At 40.5% G+C, this 20,637-nt stretch overlaps 1 protein-coding gene across 1 annotated transcript in view; it reads right to left on the bottom strand.

Annotated features, from left to right (window-relative positions):
• pde11al (phosphodiesterase 11a, like) overlaps positions 1 to 20,637 on the bottom strand; it is a 211,372-nt gene that overhangs the window by 29,451 nt on the left and 161,284 nt on the right. The window contains exons 15-18 of the mRNA XM_078428263.1: positions 10,645 to 10,745; positions 9,515 to 9,592; positions 5,025 to 5,088; positions 3,532 to 3,606 (exon numbers count right to left, since the gene is read on the bottom strand). Of these exons, the coding sequence (XP_078284389.1) occupies positions 3,532 to 3,606; positions 5,025 to 5,088; positions 9,515 to 9,592; positions 10,645 to 10,745 (318 nt within the window). The remainder of the gene's footprint in view (positions 1 to 3,531; positions 3,607 to 5,024; positions 5,089 to 9,514; positions 9,593 to 10,644; positions 10,746 to 20,637) is intronic.

Here is a 20,637-nt window from a genome sequence, read left to right as displayed (position 1 = left end):
CAATAATGCCACTACTGTGATACATTCCCTTTACTCAACAGCATTAGACTGGTAAATTATTCCTAAACTAGATTTATAACTGTCATTCCAAGAATCCACCAGAAAAGAACAATAAAATAAATGACAAATAGTCTACTTTGGTTGAGGAGTTAATATTGGCAGCAAGATGGAAGAATTCCATATTGTTCTTTGCCTTCTGCCTGACATCTCTTACCTACCATGTGGTCAGTTATGACCATTACAACATCTCCAGTAATGGAATATTGGTAGCAGTGTCACTATTGATAAACCCGTAATTGAGGATCTCTACAACTAACAGCTGGGGAAATATTTGCTTGTAGTTTTCTGATGATGTTGGAACACATCTGAGCACCTGCGGTCAGTTCTAAGGCTATCGAGTCCGGCTTCTGGACATCAGTACCATGACTCTTTAAATAGTGAAATGCAACAAACTGCCACACTGTGCTCCTAGTACTGAAACCATCAAACCATACCAAACGATGATATTATTCCAAACAGCTAATGGCATGAAAATATTAGCCAAATTACCATAGATCTTGCGTTGAAGTACCTGGCCAAATTTCATGAAAGGTGCAGTTTCACCTGGAGAAATGCTCAATAGCCCAACTACTCCAGGTGAAATAGATTTGTGTCCAATTAGTGCCTAAAAAATGGGTGCTGATCAATCCAATTTCAAGGCTGTACATTTCCATTTTATGTGTTAGGGAGAACATAAAACAACTGACTTTAGGGATTTACTACAAAGTCAACATGCTGAATACATATGCACAGTTGTCATGACACTTTCACTGAAATATCCGAGGTTAATAATTGCTGTCACTGAAATTGCTTCAGCACTGCAATATTTTCTAGCCAGGCGCCTTGGCAATGTCAATGTCAGCAGTTAAACAAAAATATTCAAGAATAGAACAAGAATTGACAAAATAAGCAATATCAAAGTTAATTCACACTTTCTCTGATTTTTAAATGAAGACCAATGATAAAACTTCCTCTTTTTTTAATATTTTGGTGCAGTGTGGAATTGTTGTGAGTTAATCTACATAGTTGAAATATGACTGGCACATGCCCTTAGTAACACAATAAACAAGACCATATCTAACTGTGCTTTGTACCATCACCATCATTCCTGTAAACCTTCAGCACTGTACGTCAATAAAGAACTAAGGTGTCAGATAAAGAACCCTTCAGCATGTTGTAGCGCAAAGGGTAAAAATTAGCAGAATAAAACCCAAGTACCCCATTGGAACCCGGAATAGGGGATTTCATAATCCTGGTTTAAGCCAAATTGCACCAAACAATTGATTAACTAATTAGCAAAAGGGGAAAAAAGTTCTTAGCTCCACCAGGCAAACTGGAGCCATCAAATCAATCTTTGACTAAAGTCAGGAGTTAAACAAAGGATTCCTGGATAGACACAAAATGCTGGAGTAACTCAGCGGGACAGGCAGCATCTCTGGAGGGAAGGAATGGGCGACGTTTCAGGTCGAGACCCTTCTTCAGACAGTCAGGGGAGGGAGCGGGACAGAGATAGACTGTCTCTCGGACTACATTCTATCTTTGTCCTGCCCACTCCCCTGACATCAGTCTGAAGAAGGGTCTCGACCCGAAACGTCGCCCATTCCTGCTCTCCGGAGATGCTGCCTGTCCCTCTCAGTTACTTCAGCATTTTGTGTCTATCTTCAATTTAAACCAGCATCTGCAGTTGTTTCCTACACAAAGGATTCCTGGATTAAGTTTTAACTAAGTTCAAATCCAAGCTACATTTATCATGAGAATGCGTATTCAATGGGATCATCATCCCTTCTCTACCATGTGATTGAAATAAAATATGCAAAGAACTTTGTAATTCTCAGCTGAGGTTTACATTTTATAGATTGAACAATTGCAGAAGAAAAGGCAAAATATTGATAATAAAGAACCCTGCGATTAGACATGTTATCATATAGACAGGAATTGGTTTAACAATTCAGGACCACAGTTAGGCTTTTGATATTGCACTGATTGTTCAGCATAAGTATCAATGACTGGGATGAACTAATGGACCTAACTATTGGCATTGTTTGCCTGACATTATAATTACTCAAAATAGCTATCAACTATAAGTGATACCAAGAAAGTAACAATATCAGCAAAGATCCTTCCGTTTAGAAAATATTTTTTAACCATCAAAATAGCTATCAAACTGTACTACTCCTCCCACTTCTGTTGTGGGGTAGACTGACTCCCCTTCCTTCTCCCCCCCACCCCCCCCCTCCACCCTCCCCCTCCCCCTCCCCCCTCCCCCCTCCCCAATCTTTGCACATCCCCAATCCTGGACTTTCCACTTGTCACTTTAATTTAACGTTACATGTATCTTGTTGCGTTTTATAACTGTTGGCAGACCAATTTCCCTCCTGGGATAAATAAAGTTCTATCGTATCGTAAAAACTCACATACACCAAGGTTCTCACATCAAAGGAAACTGAAAGACATGATTTCAATTAGCTTCTGTGATCCTTGGACCGGTGCTAAACCATTAGTATAATGCATCTCAGTGATTGCACTCTTGATTGTATTCAACATCCTTCCAACCATGTGAGCACAAAATAAAAAACACTCTCAATCGACCATTGAAGTGACTCTTCAATGGATTATTGAGAGCGTTTTTATTTTGTTTCTGGAACATGGCTTGGGGCCATCCTATGTGTCTTCATTGCATGCATTATATCAATGGTTTCACTTCAAGTAGTACTTCACTAGCTGCAAAGGGTTTCTCGTTGTCCAGAGATTTTGAAAAGTGTGTTCCTCGTTAATTAAGATCTAATCAGTATAATGCTTGGTAGTCTTGAAATGGTTCAATAGTTCAACTGTAAACATGAAAGTATGTTCCAGTGTGACTAATGATGTGGTTATTGATCTGGTCAAAATTAGTGTGCTGTTGAATTTTAGAGTTATGGCCTTTTCTATCCTGGTGAAAAATACTTGAAGCCACCTTTCAAAAACTGAATGAAGGGCACTCATGAGGTTATTACTGCAGAAATGTTTTCTTAATTAATTTTAATAGAATAAATCAATTTTTCAAGTCTGGACATATAATATTAGCAAGCAACAATAGGCAAGGAAGTAAATCCTTCCGTGACAGACCCCTGGATCAACGATGATTTGCTTCCACTACAGTTTAGTGAGTTCTGAGGTGACCACAAGGCTACTGAAGGCACTGCACACCTCTCCATAGATAGGACAGACAATGTCTGACAGGTGCTTAGTCTGTGAGATACCCACACAGACTCTTGGTTGCTCTTGATGTCCAGAATTAAAGTTTTCAATGACAAATGTTACTTCAGAGGTCCCTTGCATTCAGTGAAGATGCTGCATTTCTTCAAGGAAGCTTTGAGCACATTCTTGAATCTTCCTCTCTGTCGACTTGGCAATCTCGCAAAACATATCTCAGAATAGCGTGTCTTTTTTGGGAGTAAGTACAGAATGGAAAATTTGCTTATTTAAAAATGATGTTTTAAGATTAGTACTCACAGCTGGTGTCAGCTTCAGCTCAGCTCTCTCTCTGTCCCCTTGCTCAAAGAACTCACTAGTTACCAATTCAGCCACCTACAATACATAAATGCACATGTTCTACAAACTTATTTAAGCTGATTTCAGACTGATGAAATGCATTTTAATTATAGCAGTTCACTATCAATATGTAATTTGTGGCTTCGTAGCTTCATGTAATATCACTTTCCTGTTCGTAATGAGGAAACTATCAGTAATAAATTGCCTGCTTAATTATTTGTGAATTTTACTTCCAGCCATTATTGTTCTAAAGCAGCTATGGACCCTGAACTTCAATTGTTTTCAGAGCTGTTTCTTATCTTCAACCAGCTGCAAGATTTTCCAACTTCATTTTGTATTTTTACTCACATGTTTAGAAAAGAAAAACTAAATCTAAATGCAAAAAGAAGAACAAAGAAGTGTACATTCCCCTTTAGCTGTGTTGGAACCGAATAGAGGAGATATCTATTCCTTGGAAGTTTGGAAAGGTAACATGCTTCCTCACGGTTATGTATTTAAACCTTTATTATTTTCCAAGACTAAAATCAGTTCATAATATGATCTAATTTGTGTGAAATTCTGTGACAATATCATCACTAAGCTATGTGGCATCCCCATGATTAAATCTGAGACATGGCCTGTCATCCAAAGCTAATTTAGCACGAAGCTAATTTCCCTATAATTAAGAAAAACATAAGAACATTTACACACTTTATGGCAGAGAAATTACGAGTACTGAAAATAGGACCAGGCGATGTCACATTTGTAAATAGGTTTCCATATAGTTAGACAGATTGTTTCATATTTCACAAAAAAGAATCAATCATTTTTTTGCCATTGAGAATGAGATTATGTGAAATAATTCAAAGAGCAATTACTTTCCTTTATCTAATTTAGGATGCAATAATTAACTTAGGCCATCTTCCATACTCGATGACCACATCATGATATTGAGAAAGTACTTATTGCTCATGAAAAGGGGACCATGTGAATCTTGAAATATCTTGATTATTCTTGAAAAAGACCTTCACTTATGACCAGTATTTCGCTGCCAGGGGAAGAGAAAGTGGCTCTTTTTGATTATTAAGGATGCAACTATAGTAGTAAACATATAGTTTTAGCTGAAAAAATTGGTTAAGACTAAAGTTCCGAAATTTCTAATGATTCATCTTGATCTTTGGAAACTTTGTAATAACATGATGAATATATATATTCCAGCAATTACAAGCTCTGGGGACTTAATCCCCTAATCAAATCTACTTTGCTTCCAGAATTAATCATGTTACTTTTCTTGGATATTGGTAACTGCACCTGTCTTGTTATGAATGGCAAAAAAAATTGAATCTAGTTTTAAGCAATAAGCGAATTACTGAATATTAAGTGAAACATGAAAATGACTTTAAACATATCAACTTCACAATATTGGAACATTTATTATTTCATATCATGATGGGAAAGGGGTTTCCTCTACTCACCTGCTTAGCGATCTCCCAAGGTTTGGTAACACCTCCTAAATCACAGGCTGTCATCAGCATAGACCTGATGCCAAAATAAAATGGTAAAGATAAATAAAACTAAATTCATCTATCAGAAATGCTAGAACAACTTGAGCTTGATCCTCACAACAAGATATCTAATCTATTGCTTCTTTCTGCTGTACAATAACTTTTTCCTTCTCTTGCTCATTTTTGAACAGTTGCGAACAGTGGAATCTAAAATAAAAAACAGTGTCAGAAATACTCACCTGAGGAGGGAGAGAAAGATTAATGCTTCAAGTTAAGTTTTGTAATCAGGTGAGTGACTTAGAATGTTAAAGATACAAGAGACTGTGGATGTTCTTCCCACCCTGACCTCCCTATTAGCCTCTGATTTCCTACATGGTGCCAAAGAAGCTTGAAAAACATTATCTAAGCTTTAAAAACAAGGAACCGCAGATGCTAAAATCTTGAGCAAGTGCTGGAAGATCTCAATGGGTCTGAAAGTATCTCTGGAGAAAAAGGACAGGTAACGTTTCAGGTCATGACCTTCCTCAGATTGGTTGGGGTAAAAGCTGGAAAAGAGAGGTGGGTGAAGTATCTAATCTTTTGCCTGAGGATGTTGAAACATTCAAGACTTAATATCAAATTCAATGACTTTAATTAACCAGCTTATCCTGTTTTTATCAGAACTGGCCAGTTCTGATGCAAAGTCAATCACTGGTAATATTAAACTCAGATGCAGACACAATGAACGGCAGATGCTAGTTTACAGAAAAAGACACAAAGTGCTAGAGTAAGTCAGCAGGTCAGGCAGCATCTCTGGAAAACATGGATATGTGACATTTTGGGTTGGGACCTTTCTTAGGACAGATTGTAGTGGGGGTGGGAGAGAAAGCCGGAAGAGAGGTAACTGATTATAGTAGTGGGGAGAGAAAGCTGGAAGAGGGGCGACTGCTTGTAATAAGACTACATCTGCTCCCATCCTGCCTCATGTAAAGATGCCATCTCCTACTCTTAATTTCTCTGTCGCTGCTGCATTTTCTCCCAAGTTGGGGCTTTGCATTCTAAGACATCTGAGATATCCTCTTTCGTTAGTAAATATGATTTCCTCCCTGCTGTTGTAGATGGACCCCTCGCCACCATCTCCCCTGTGTCCTATCTGCTCTCATTCCCCCTCCCCCCAAATGGAACATGGATAGTTTCCCTAGTCCTTACCTTCCACCTCAGCACCCTCTGCACCGAACACACCATTCTCCAATATTTCTGCCACCTTCATTGTGAGCCTACTACCAGTCACATCTTCCCATACCCACCCTTTTCCACTTACTGCAGAGATTGCTCCCTCCACAACTGTTTGGTTCACTCATCCCTTCCCACCAAAACCACCTCTTCCCCAGGTACTTTCTCATGCAATTGCAGGAGATGTAACATCTGTCCCAATACCTCCTCCCTCGTCTCCAACCAAGGATCCCAGCAGTCCTTCCAGGTGAAAAAGAAATTCAAGTGCACCTCCTCTGACCTCATCTACTACATTAAGTGTTCCCGATGTGGCCTCCTTTATATTGGCAAGACCAAGCGTAGACGAGGCGACCAATATGCCAATCACTTGCGCTCGTCCAGCCAAGGCAAGCTAGATCTCCCATTTGCTCACCATTTTAACTCCCCTTCCCATTCCCATACTGACCTTTCTGGCCTGGGCCTCCTCCATTGCCAGAGTGAGGCCACAGGTAAACTGGAGGAACTATCTCATATTCCGCCTGGGTGGCTTACAACTCAATGTTATGAACATCGAATTCTCCAATTTTTAGGCAGCTAACCTACAAACACCCCCTTCCCCACCCCATTTGATCCCCTTCTCTTCCCTGTGCCACACCTGGACGTGCACCCATTTTATCCTTCCTTCCCCCTCCCCCCCCCCCACCTTCCACCCTCCCCCCCACCTTCCCCCCCATTCCCTTAATTCTATATTCCTTCCTTTGGCTTCACATTTTGTGTCTCTTCTATCTTTATCTCATACTTTCTATCTTTTCATTTCTGGCGTTTTTCCAACCATCTGATAACCTCCCTCACCTGTATCAACCTATCACGTCAGACTTTGTTCCACTCCCCCCACCCCCCTCTCCCAGTTTTCTCCGCTGTCCTACAATCAGACTGAAGAAGGGTCGCAACCTGAGGCGTTGCCTCTCCATGTTTTCCAGAGATGTTGCCTAACCCACTGAGTTACTCCTGCACTTGGTGTCTTTTAAAAAATATTAGCTCAGTTTCTTTCACCACAGACGCTGCGTCATGGACTGCTTTTTCCAGCATTTTCTTTTGTTTCAAAATTCTGGCATCTGCTGTGTTCTGCTTCTCACAGTTCAGGGTGTTCGCTTATTTTTTTCCCTCTTCAACTGCCTTCATTCATCTATTAACTGAACCCCCCGAAAAGGAAGTGTAACTAGTTGCACTTAGTCTCCACCCCATCACAGACCCTCCCATTCTCTCCCAGCACCACTCTGACCCTTCTCAGCAATCTGAAGCATACTCGTTTTTTTCCAAATTTCCAGTATTGATGCAGTGTCTTTGACCCAAAATGTTAACACTGTTTTTCTTTCCTCAAGGTTTAATTTTTATTCCAGAATTCCAAAATCTGCATTTTTTAAAATTAACTTTCAACCAAATGTTGTTTACCTTAATGCATTTAAAAAATATATTTGATGGCTGGGGAAAAGAAAAGCTTGACAACTGACTGCATAAGTCAATTCCACGAAACACACAAGATCAATTGGTGAGACATTTACTGGATGCAAATAACATCTGGCTTCATTTTTCACACAATGTGGGCCAAGGTACTTATCAAAACTTCATTTCTTTAAGAAAACTGCAGTGTTGCATGAGTCCAAACATTGGGCAACAGTTAGTGATAACACTATTGAGTAAACACGGTACGGATTACCCTTAAAGTGAAGCTGAAATATTTGTAAATATCAGCAGATCTCCAATATTCAACAATTATTTTTTTAAATGTTGAATGCTTATTTTGCGTTCACTTGTACTTTCAGGAAACCCCCGCAATTGCTACATAACAGCAAGTCTCTGATAAAAGATCGACATCATATTGCCTGCAGCTCCATTGATAAAATGCAGCCATCCACCAATGACTAAGCAAGGATTTAATAACTTGAGGCCATTGGGTCATCAAAATGGAGATGCCTCGGTCATACAAAGAGCAAATTAGGGTGGCACAGTGGCACAATGGTAGAGTTGCTGCCTTGCAGTGCCAGAGACCTGGATTCTATCCAGCCCACGGTGCTGTCTGGACGTTTCCCTGTGACCGCGTGGGTTTCTCCGGGCACTCCAGTTACCACCCACATCTCAAAGACGTACAGGTTTGTAGGTTAATTGGTTTCGATAAGTGGTAAAATTATACCTAACGTGTGAAGGATAGTGATTGCTGGTCGGCGTTGACTCAGAGGGCCGAAGGACATGTTTCTGTGCCATATCTTTAAAGTCTAAAGTCAAATTGAAAATGGTCACAGAACTCTGTGAGAAGTGATTTGCAAACGTGAGCTGCAATTTATCTTAACTTTGTTAATAACTCTTTAAATTATAAGTCACTAAGACTGTCAGATCTAGTATGAAACTGCAAGTTCTCAATTTGGATCTGATGTTTATTTTGTCCTCAAGTTCTAATTACAAACAACACACATTGAAACAAGAGTTAATAATCCTCTTTTGCAATGTATGCCTTTGTGACGGGACATCTGCTTGCACACGTTATCCAGCTTTTCACCCTTGTTGGTTTAACCAAATGATCTCTTATGCTGATGATGTATCATAACTAATAACCAAAAAATGCTTGTGCACACCTTGGCTGACAATGGGGGTAGAGTAGAACTAGACACTCCTGTAACCATTCCATTCTCTCCTTCCTTCCCCTATTCAAATTGCTACACAAAATCACAGATTGACTTCATGCCGAGACACAAGGAACTGCAGGTACTGGAACCTCAAGTAAAGCACAAAGTGTTGTAGTACTTCAACAGGTCAGCATCTTTGGAAGGAATGGATAGGTGACGTTTCAGGTTGGGACCCTTCTCTTGATTTCAGGTATTTGTTTAAGTCATTGAAAAACAGTATTGCTCGCGGAACATACTCCAGGATCAGTCCTTGTTTTTTTATAAGGCAAGAACTGTCAGAGAATCAACAGCAAATGAATATTAAAAGATGTGGATTTTATTTGAAATCCAGCATGATGAGTAAACCAGTAACTTTATATGATCATTTGCCACCAATACCTTTGACAGATGAAAATATTTTATTTAAAACTTGCATTTATATTGTACCTTACTATAGCAAAACAAACAAGATGCTGTGATCCATCTTCAGAATGTTGCCTGGTTCAATGGAAATTAGGGTCAATAACGGAGTGATTAGTTAGCCATTTTATTATTGTAATCATGTACTCTTCATCAAGGAGAAAACAAAATGTTTCAGAATACTGTTACCTCAACATTTGTCTGTGCTCCTCATGACACCAGTTGTGTTCCCCAGACATGACATACTCAAAGAACTTTGAGCGCAGCCTGCATCAAATGAAGAAAATATTTGTGGTTATATCTACGCTTGAATTTAGTATTACAATTCCAGACACGATTAATATAATACACTCAGGAAAATTAGCGCATTCCAACAAACCAACAACGGAATGTGCCATTTAACTGCTGGCATCTAAATAGCTTCAGTCAGCAATAAATGTTGATAAATGAGCAATCTGCTAATTATATGATTAAATGAAACAGGTTTTAAAATGCTTACTTTCACATACTGAAAATACAAATCGCTGGTATACACATCAAATTGAACCACCCCATTGCAATCAGTACCTCTAATAAAATTAATACACAGTCCAGCCATAACCTTGGGTAAATAACTTGTTAATCTCCTCAATATCTTTAATTCAAAGAATACATATTTTCAAATAACTGTTAAGTGATGCACAAAAACGAAATTCTGTTGTATAAATCGCCCTTGTAAACTTAACTTTCTCCAGGGGCTTGTATACAGATGTTAGGATGGGTACAACCATGAGTGATGCAGCAGCAGTTCACAAGCTATGTTACTGCACTGATATCATGCAGATTAATCTGAAAAATATACAAAGGAGACACAAACAAGGAACTTGCACTATTGCAACACGCAATCCCATCTGAATCTGCTTTAGGACAAATAGATTGATTCTGCAGACCAATAACTGTTTTAAGAAAATAGTGCAGCCAATTTGCAAGTAAACTTATTGAAAGAGTAGACATGCTGCTTTTGGTGCTGAGGGAGAAACAAAAATGAATGAGACCAATGAATGATTTTCCTTGATGAATGCCATGAGATCTTGTATTTTCCAAATAACTCCTTGTTCTAAAACATTATCCAAAAAAATCTACTTTCCATACTGTACTGAAGTGTCAAGCTGGATTGTGAGTTAAAATCCTGGAATAGATCCTGAACCTTCATTCAGGGATAAGTTGTACTTGGCAAGTGCAACTTTGCTGAATAGCATTACATTTATAATTGAAACAATAATAAACTTAAATGGCAAATCCGTCTTGTAATTAAGATACTGTATAATGGAAACACTTACTCAAAATAAAGCATGAGGTCAGTGGACAGGATAGCTTGCTTCAGCAATTGCATCAAATCACTGTATTCTTTGGAGGAAAGGTTGGCAAAGATGTTGTGCCCCTAAAATTAAGGCAGAGATAAAGTATGTTAGTACAAATGTATGCAAGATCAAAGCACCTGTTCCTGGAATTAAAAAACACATATTTAACTAAATACCCCTCAGATTTTCTTTAAATTTCTCCCCTCTCACCCTAAACCTATATCCTCTACTTCTAGACTCCATTGCCTTGGGGAAAAAAACACTACCTAGATACAAGAAAAGATATTACTTTATAAAAGAAAAGTCTCTAACTGCTGGAGCAACTCAGTGGGTCAGACAACATGATTGAAGAACATGGATAGGTCAGGACCCTTCTTCAGATTTGACCCTTCTTCAGACTTCAGGGATGCTGACTGATTTGCTGAGTTACTCCAGTCATTACTCTGACCATCTACTTTATCTATGTCTCTCATAATTTTATAAACATCTATAAGGTCACCCTTTGGCCTCCTCTGTTCCAGTGAGGTCAGTCTATCTGTAGGAGCCATTTGTGTTTGTATTGGCTGCTATTAGCATATTATATTATTTTGTCTAGCTATATCTTGCTGCATTATTTTAGACACTTGGGGGCCGTCGTTAGATGAATACATACATGGGCATAATGGACTGGGAGGAGCCAGAATAAGGTGGTTTATCTGTGGATACAGAGACTGGGAGGAGTTAAACACAGGGAGCCAGGAGAGGATACAGTTCTTACCAGACCTACAATGAAAGCTGTGAGCAGACGCAGGGAACAGAGCAGCCAGCTACGACTTGTATGTGAAATAAGTACAGCCTGGTATGTTCATGGTTGTTCAATTACTTCAATAAACAACTAATTAAACTGAAAAAACATCTTGAAGATCTCTCTGTTGAGGTTTGCGTCAAGATCACCCCCACTCCCTGTAGAGTAATGGCAATTAGAAAGGAGTTTACTGGAAAAGACTGAAGTTGCCATTACACTTTAAGTAAGAACTTGCTCTATGAGTGAAACTGGAGCTTGTGAATCTACTGGACGGAACAAGGATAGTTTTATTTCACAAGCCTGACACCGAATCCCACAGACTGGACAAGGTCGCTACCTGCGCTAATCTGACTAATGGAGATTGGAAACTTTGAAAGCCAACGCGCAGGGAAACTGAGTACGAACAGCATTAAGCGTTATTGGAAAAGCTGCATTGGAAAACGGCTGCTGTAATGGAATGCTGAGAATGCTGGGAATCGCACGATATCAGTTGTTTTGAATACGTGCAGATACTTTACGTCGACACATCTTAAAGGGATAGTGTACAAGAAAGGTTTAAAGTGTAATGGCAACTTCAGTCTTTTCCAGTAAACTCTTTTCTAATTGCCATTACTCTACAGGGAGTGCGAGTGATCTTGACGCAAGCCCCAACAGAGAGATCTTCAAGACGTTTTTTCGGTTTAATTAGTTGTTTATTTAAGTAATTGTACAAACAAGGAGATGAACGTACCAGGCTGTACTTATTTCACATACAAGTCGTAGCTGGCTGCTCTGTTCCCCCGTCTGCTCACAGCTCTTGTTGCAGGTCTGGTAAGAACTGTATCCTCTCCTGGCTCCCCATATCTAACTCCTCCCAGTCTCTGTATCCACAGATAGACCACCTTGTTCTGACTCCTCCCAGTCTATTATGCCCATGTATGTATTCATCTAACAACAGCCCCCAAGTGTCTAAAACAATACAGCAAGATAAATCTAGATAAAATAATATAATATGCTAACAGCAGCCAGTACAAACACAAATGGCGCCTACACTATCCAATCTCTCCTTACAACTACACCCCTCTATTTCAGGCAAGTCATTTAACATTAGATATTGGCTTGATGAATAAATAGTAATGATAAATGTGAAAGCAAATGTAAAATCATGTACTATTGGGAAATAGCAATGGTCAGCAATTTTAATAAAAATAAAATTATTTGTAAATCATTAAAAAAAACTTAAGTACTGAATCACAGAATATGATTAACAGCATTGAATGCTTCAATCTTCCTCTGCTATAGCAAACACAATTCAGCCTAGATCCCAACACACTCATGACCTTGATCATGATGCTCCTGACATTTAACTACAATATTTCCAGGAAATGGCTTGTCCTTTAAAAGGGAATGTGGAAGTTTTCATACTGCATGGGGGAAAAGTTGGGCACTAAGGAAAGCAGCACTTGTTTCTTGTGGTTTATCCACTATGTTAAGATCATTTTTCATAGGAGCTCTAATGGTTCCTCTATAAGCCTCAATCCAGGCTTTAAAGCTTTTTCTGTGACATGTATAAAAACAAAGGCTCTGTTACAACAGGGAAAAAAAGCCTGGGCAAGCCATAAGCCCAAGCTCATATCCATTGATGAGATGAGAAGGAATTCATTTCATCAGTGGGTGTTGAATTTGTGGAATTCATTGCCACAGACAGCTGTGGAGGCCAAGGCAATGGATATGCTTAAGGTGGGGATTGACAGATTCTTGATTAGTACGGTGTCAGCAGTTATGGGATGAAGGCAGGAGGATAGGGTTACGAGGGGAAAATCAGCCATGATTTAATGGTGGAGTAGACTTGATGGGCCATTTGGCCTAATTCTGCTCAAGAACTTATTGGAGTTATTTTTACATGAAATGTTCAGCCATGCCAGAATATCATTCTACAGGATTTGGGCGTCAGTCCTAAGATGAAGTGATTGTTCTACATGGACAAGAATTTACAGTGTATGTTGGTAGCTATTTCATGGTCAAGAGTTTACAGTAGCACCCAGCCAATCTCCATTTCACCCTCACATACACTTACCATCTACAGGGTTTTCTGGCAAGAGATTTGAAACTGCATCAATAGTTGAAGCATTTCTTTTGTGCTTGAGGTTGGCAAACTCAGCTCATGCTCCTGTTCAGACTGACCAGTGTTCACAAGTTCACAAGTTTTTGGAGTAGAATTAGGCCATTCGGCCCATCGAGTCTACTCCGCCATTCAATCATGGTTGATCACTGCCTCCTAATCCTATTTTCCTGCCTTCTCCACATTACCCTTGACTCCCGTTCTAATCAAAAATGTGTCTATCTCTGCCTTAAAAATATCCACTGACAGCCTTCATAGCCTTCTGTGGCAATGACTTCCACAGATTAACTGTCCTCTGACTAAAGAAGTTCCTTCTCACCTTCTTTCTAAAAGAGCACCCTTTAATTCTGAGGCTATGACTTCTGGTCCGAGACGCTCCCACCTGTGGAAACATCCTTTCCACATCCACTTTATCTATGCGTTTCATTATTCTGTAAGTTTCAATGAGGTTCCCCCCTCAACCTTCTAAACTCCAGCGAGTAGATGCCCAGCGGTGTCAAATGCAAGTGTGTCTCTCTAGTCTGCTTAGAATTTTCTTATAAACTAAGCAAGGGCAGAAGAGAAGAGCTGCAATGCAGCACCGTAGCACTGCAACTATCGCTCAACTCCAGTGAGTGATCCAGTCAACTCCGGCTTCGATTCTGTCTCTGGTTCTTTCTGCATGGAGCATGAACCTTCTCTCTGTCACTGTGCGGGTTTGCCCTGGGAGCTCCAGTTTCCTCCTACACCCCAAAGATGTGCTAGTTGGCAGGTTACTTAAATACTGTGAATTACCCTTAGTGTAGGTGGCTGATGAGAGAATCAGGAATGTGTTCATTGGCAAGTTTGAAAAAAATGTTTACAGAGGAATAAGTGGAGGAATGGGATGGAGTTAATCAGTTGAAAGGCTGCCTATGAAAATAATTACCCTCATACGTTTCTTAAGTACACATTATTCCCATATGTTAGTGGGAAAGGTGGCTATCTAGATGGTTTATCCTGAATTCTCTTGTAATGAATTTGAACTGCCCAACCCTGATATTAACAATATTTTCATTTGTAAAAAAAGCATTTGGCATATTTAGCACCAAACATATTTCTGTTGGAATGCTAATGAATGTTGCTAATGGTTACAGAGTTACCAGCAGCAATAAAGTTCATAATAGGGTTGTAACTGTTGAAATAATGTTCACATTGAAAGCAAATTCCAGTCTTTTACACTGGCACTATGTACAGGAATAAGATTTTAGTAATACCAAAAAATATGCAAAGATATGGTTCAGTCATCTTCAAAGTATATCAAGTAAGCCACATAATCATGAACTGTGCAGGAGTGCTTGAATTTCCCATAAGTGTCAATGTCATCGAGTTGTTAAACACAGAAACAGGCTGTTCAACCCGATGATCAATGTTGACCATCAAGTACCCATCTATCACTAATCCCATTTATCAGCACATGGTATATAGCCACCTCTCTTAGTGATTTAAGTGCTTGCCTAGATATTCCTTACATGTAATGAAAGCACCTGCTACCACCACTTTCTCAGGTAGAGCCATGCAGATTGCAACTACATTTGGGATTTTTTTTCCCCTTCAAATCCCCTGTTACTTTTTTGTTACTTCCCACCTTAAACCTCTCTGGTTTTAAATGTATCCATTATGGGGGAATTGTTCGCACTATCCATCCTATTAGTAGCCCTCAAATATTTGTATATCTCTGTCAGGTCCACTGTCATGATAGGCAGACCTCAGTCAGTTAGAATTTGTAATAACATTTGCTTCATCCTGACCCTCAGCATGGTGTCCCTTGGGGTTTTGTGCTCTGTGCCTTGCTCTTCTCAATGTACAATGCCAAATCAATCTTTAAGTTCACCAATGATACGAGTTTGTCAGCCGGATCAATAACAATGGTGAGTTGAAGTGCAGAAAAGAGATTGCGAACCTTATGAGTTGGTGTCATGAAATCAATCTAGCCTTTAACGTCTGCAAGACAAAAGAGTTGATTGTTGGCCCAAGCAAGCAAGGGGATGAACCCAGCCCTGTCCTTATCCACAAAGCTGCTGTAGAGATAGACGACAGTTTCAAATCCCCAGGCTTTCATAACACAATCCCTTCACACTGATGCAGTGATCAAGAAAGCGCATCAGCATATTTACTTTCTTGCGCATCTAAGAAGATATAGTGTCCATGAGGATTCTCTCGAACCTCTACAGATGCACTTAAAATGCATTCTGAAGGGATGCATCTCAGCCTGGTATGCCAACCGCTCTGCTCTTGATGACCTAAACATGCAGAGAGTAGTGAACACTGCCCAGTCCATCACAGGCTCATTGCTCCTTTCCATCCAGTCCATCTTCACGGTGCACGGAATCAGGAAGGTTGGAAGTATTGTCAATGGTGCTTGCAACCTTGGCCATTCCCTTTTTCCTCTTCTACCCTTTGGGAGAACATGCAGGAGCTTGAAAACCCCAGATATTCAGACTTAAGAGCTTCTTCCCCACTGCTATCAAATTCCTGATCTAATCACCTTTTCCACACCCCCTTCCAAAAGATGCTGCCATGTATTCTTACTCTTAACTTTACCTCATTCTGTTATTCTTGCACTTTAATTTATCTGCACTACCACAGATGGCATTGCGCCATTCTGCTGTTTTGCAGTTGCCATGTGTGCCTACTGTTTCTTCAATGACCTTCATGTGAACAAGGAATTTAATTGCATATGACAATAAAATAATCTGAATCTGAAAACTCAGGATGTTGTGTGGCTTGGAGGGCAACTTTCAGGAGGCAGTGCTCCAATGATTTTGCTGCCCTTGTTCTCCTAGCTGCCAGAGGTCATGGTTTTGGAAGGTGCTGTCCAAGGGGTCTTGGTGAGTTGCTGGAGTGCATCTGGCAGATTGTACAAACTACTGCTACTGTGCATCAATGGTAGGTTGAGTCAAAGGTTGTGATGCGTTGACTATCAGGTAGACATCCTATATATTGTAAAATTTCCTGAACACATTCATCCAGGCACGTGGAGAGTATTCCATCAAACTCCTGACTTGAGCCTTGTAGATGATGGACAACCTTTGGAAAGTTGGGAGATGAGTTACTTGCCATCGATTCCAAGCCTCTGGCCTCCTCTTATAGCCATATTGCTTTTAGTTTTAGTTTTAGAGATACAGCATGGAAATAGGCCCTTCAGCCCACTGAGTCCACGCCGACCAATGATCACACATACATTAGTTTTATCCTACACACTAGAGACAACTTATAGTTCACCTACATACCTGCACTTCTTTGGAATGTGGGAGGAAACTGGAGCACCTGGGGAAACCCCTGCTGTCACAGGGAGAACGTACATACTCCATACGGACAGCACCCGAGGTCAGGACTGAACCCGGGTCTCTGTCACTATAAGGCAGTAATTCTAGCACAGCACCACTGTGCCACCCGATATATATGGCTACTCCATTTCAGTTTCTGGATAATGACAACCCTGAAGATATTGATGGTGAAGGATTCAGTGATGGTAAAGCAAATCAATGCCAGGGGATGGTTTATCTTGTTGGATATTGTTATCGCTTGACATTGGCAAAGTATACTTACTCAATTGTATAAGGCACTTAGAAGATCACAAACACAGTTATGATATGGTGCTCTGGTCTCCCAACTTAATGAGGTATAAGCATTTGATTGGGGTAAGTAGCTTCTGTTATGTACTCTCTTGCCCAGAGTAAGGGAATTGAGAATCAGAGGACATAGGTTTAAGGTGAGGAGAGAAAGATTTCATATGAACCTGAGGGGTAACTTTTTCACGCAACGGGTGGTGGGTGTATAGAACAATCTGCCGGAGGAAGTAGTTGAAGTAAGTACTATTGCAAGGGTCTGAAGAAGGGTCTCGACCCAAAGCGTCACACATTCCTTCTCTTCAGAGATGCTGCCTGACCTGCTGAGTTACTCCAGCATTTTGTGATACCTTCGATTTGTACCAGCATCTGCAGTTATTTTCCTACACTAGGTACTATTGCAACGTTTAAGAGACATTTAGACAGGTTCATGGGCAGCACAAGTTTAGAGGGATATGGGTCAAATGCAGGTAGGTGGGACTAGTGTGGATGGGACATCTTGGACAGTGTGGGCAAGTTGGGCCGATGGGCCTGTTTCCACACTGTAACACTCTATGACTATGACTCTATGTTATGTATTGAAGTTATATTACTAGATTTGGGTCGTTCTGACTCCCTGGTTACGTTGATGTTGACCAGGAAAGCAAAAATGACTCAAATAGGTTGCAGTTGTAAATCTGCCATTGCTTTACAACTGAATGAATTCAATGAAAATTGAAATTGTTTGGTTAGATGATGAACAAATGCCAAATTTCCTTTAACATCCACAGTGTTGCTAAATTAGATATTCCCAGTGTACATTGATTCAAGGTTCCTGCTAAATAATTCCCCAATTCTCTCATACTCATGCTTTTGCTTTCTTAGAGCAACAAGCTTTGCATACTAACAAGGTGGTCTGTAGCATATCCCTAGATGACAAGCTGGAGGTAGAGCGTCTCATTGGGCGTAGTGTGCTGTGTTATTAGCAAGCCAAGAATCACTAAATCTTAAATCCCTTACATTTTTGTAGTTCAGATGTAATTTTTAACTTCACATGGTATTAATTTCATTCAGGAGTTAGCCTCATAAACATAAATCAAACAGCAAAAACTGCAAATCCTGCAAATCTGAAATAAAGCCCAGTAATGCTGGAAATACTCAGCAAGTCAGGCAACATCAACAAAGCGAAAACAGCATTAACTTTACAGGCCATTGACCTTTCAATGGAACTGAGGAAAGGTAGAAATCAGCATGTTTTAAGATGCAGACTAAAAATGAACAAAGCAAATGTCTGCAATTAGAAACAATGAAACATAGAAAATAGGTGCTGGAGGAGGCCATTTGGCCCGGCTCAAGCCAGCACCGCCATTCATTGTGATCATGGCTGATCATCCACAATCAGTAACCTGTCCCTACCTTCTTCCCATATCCTTTGATTCCAGTAGTCCCTAGAGCTCTCTCTCTTTTAAATTCATCCAGTGAATTTGTCTCCACAGCCTTCTGTGGCAGAGAATTCCACAAATTCACAACTCTCTGGGTGAAAAAGTTTCTTCTCACCTCAGTTTTAAATGCCCCCCCCCCCTTTATTCTTAGACTGTGTCCCCTGGTTCTGGACTGCCCCAATATTGGGAACATTTTTCCTACATCTAGCTTGTCTAGTCCTTTTATGATTTTATACGTCTCTATAAGATCCCCTCTCATCCTTCTAAACTCCAGTGAATACAAGCCTAGTCTTTTCAATCTTTCCTCATATGACAGTCCCTCCATCCCAGGGATTAGCCTCATGAACCTACGCTGCACTGCCTCAATAGCAAGGACGTCCTTCCTCAAATTAGGAGACCAAAACTGCACACAATACTCCAGATGTGGTCTCACCAGGGCCCTATACAACTGCAGAAGGACTTCTTTGCTCCTGTACTCAAATTCTCTCATTATGAAGGCCAAGATGCCATTAGCTTTCTTCACTGCCTGCTGTACCTGCACGCTTACTTTTAGTGACTAGTCTACAAGGATACCAAGGTCTCGTTGCACTTCCCCTTTACCTAATCTGACACATAGAAACATAGATAGAAACATAGAAAATAGGTGCAGGAGGAGGCCATTCGGCCCTTCGAGCCAGCACCGCCATTCATTGTGATCATGGCTGATCATCCACAATCAGTAACCTGTGCCCAACTTCTCCCCATATCCCTTGATTCCACTAGCCCCCAGAGCTCTATCTAACTCTCTCTTAAATTTATCCAGTGATTTGGCCTCCACTGTCCTCTGTTGCAGAGAATTCCACAAATTCACAACTCTGTGTGAAAAAGTTCCTTTTCACCTCAGTTTTAAATGGCCTCCCCTTTATTCTAAGACTGTGGCCCCTGGTTCTGGACGCCCCCAACATTGGGAACATTTTTCCTGCATCAAGCTTGTCCAGTCCTTTTATAATTTTATATGTCTCAATAAGATCCACTCTCATCCTTCTAAACTCCAGTGAATACAAGCCTAGTCTTTTCAATCATTCCTCATATGACAGTCCCGCCATCCCAGGGATCAATCTCATGAACCTACACTGCACTGCCTCAATTACAAGGATGTCCTTCCTCAAATTAGGAGACCAAAACTGTACAAAATACTCCAGATGTGGTCTTACCAGGGCCCTATACAACTGCAGAAGAACCTCTTTACTCCTATACTGAAATCCTCTTGTTATGAAGGCCAACATGCCATTAGCTTTCATCACTGCCTGCTCTACCTGCACGCCAACTTTCAGTGACTGGTGTACAAGGACACCCAGGTCTCGCTGCACTTTCCCCTTACCTGACACCATTGAGATAATAATCTGCCTCCTTATTTTTGCCGCCAAAGTGGATAACCTCACATATCTCCACATTATACTGCATCTGCCATGCATCTGCCCACTCACTCAACCTGTCCAAGTCACCCTGCAACCTCTTAACATCCTCTTCACAGTTCACACTGCCACCAGCTTTGTGTCATCTGCAAACTTGCTAGTGTTACTTCTAATTCCATCATCCAAATCATTAATATATATTGTAAATAGTTGCGGCCCCAGCACCGAGCCTTGCGGCACTCCACTCTCCACTGCCTGCCATTCTGAAAAGGACCCGTTTATTCCTACTCTTGGCTTCCTGTCTGCCAAACAATTTTCTATCCATGTCAATACCCTACCCCCAATACCATGTGCTCTAAGTTTGCTCACCAACCTCCCGTGTGGTACCTTATCAAAGGCTTTCTGAAAGTCTAGATACACTACATCCACTGACTCTCCTTCATCCATTTTACTTGTCACATCCTCAAAAAATTCCAGAAGATTAGTTAAGCAGAATTTCCCCTTCATAAATCCATGCTGACTTGGACCAATCCTTTTCCCACTCTCCAAATGCGCCGTTATTACCTCTTTAATAATTGACTCCAGCATCTTCCCCACCACCGATATCAGGCTAACTGGTCTATAATTCCCCGTTTTCACTCTCGCTCCTTTCTTGAAAAGTGGGATAGCATTAGCTACCCTC

This window comes from Rhinoraja longicauda, chromosome 2 (genome assembly GCF_053455715.1).
Source record: "Rhinoraja longicauda isolate Sanriku21f chromosome 2, sRhiLon1.1, whole genome shotgun sequence".
In the NCBI taxonomy this organism is placed as follows: Eukaryota; Metazoa; Chordata; class Chondrichthyes; order Rajiformes; family Arhynchobatidae; genus Rhinoraja; species Rhinoraja longicauda.
The sequence above is the reverse complement of the archived record's forward strand: the minus strand, read 5'-3'. Positions and strand labels throughout refer to the sequence as shown.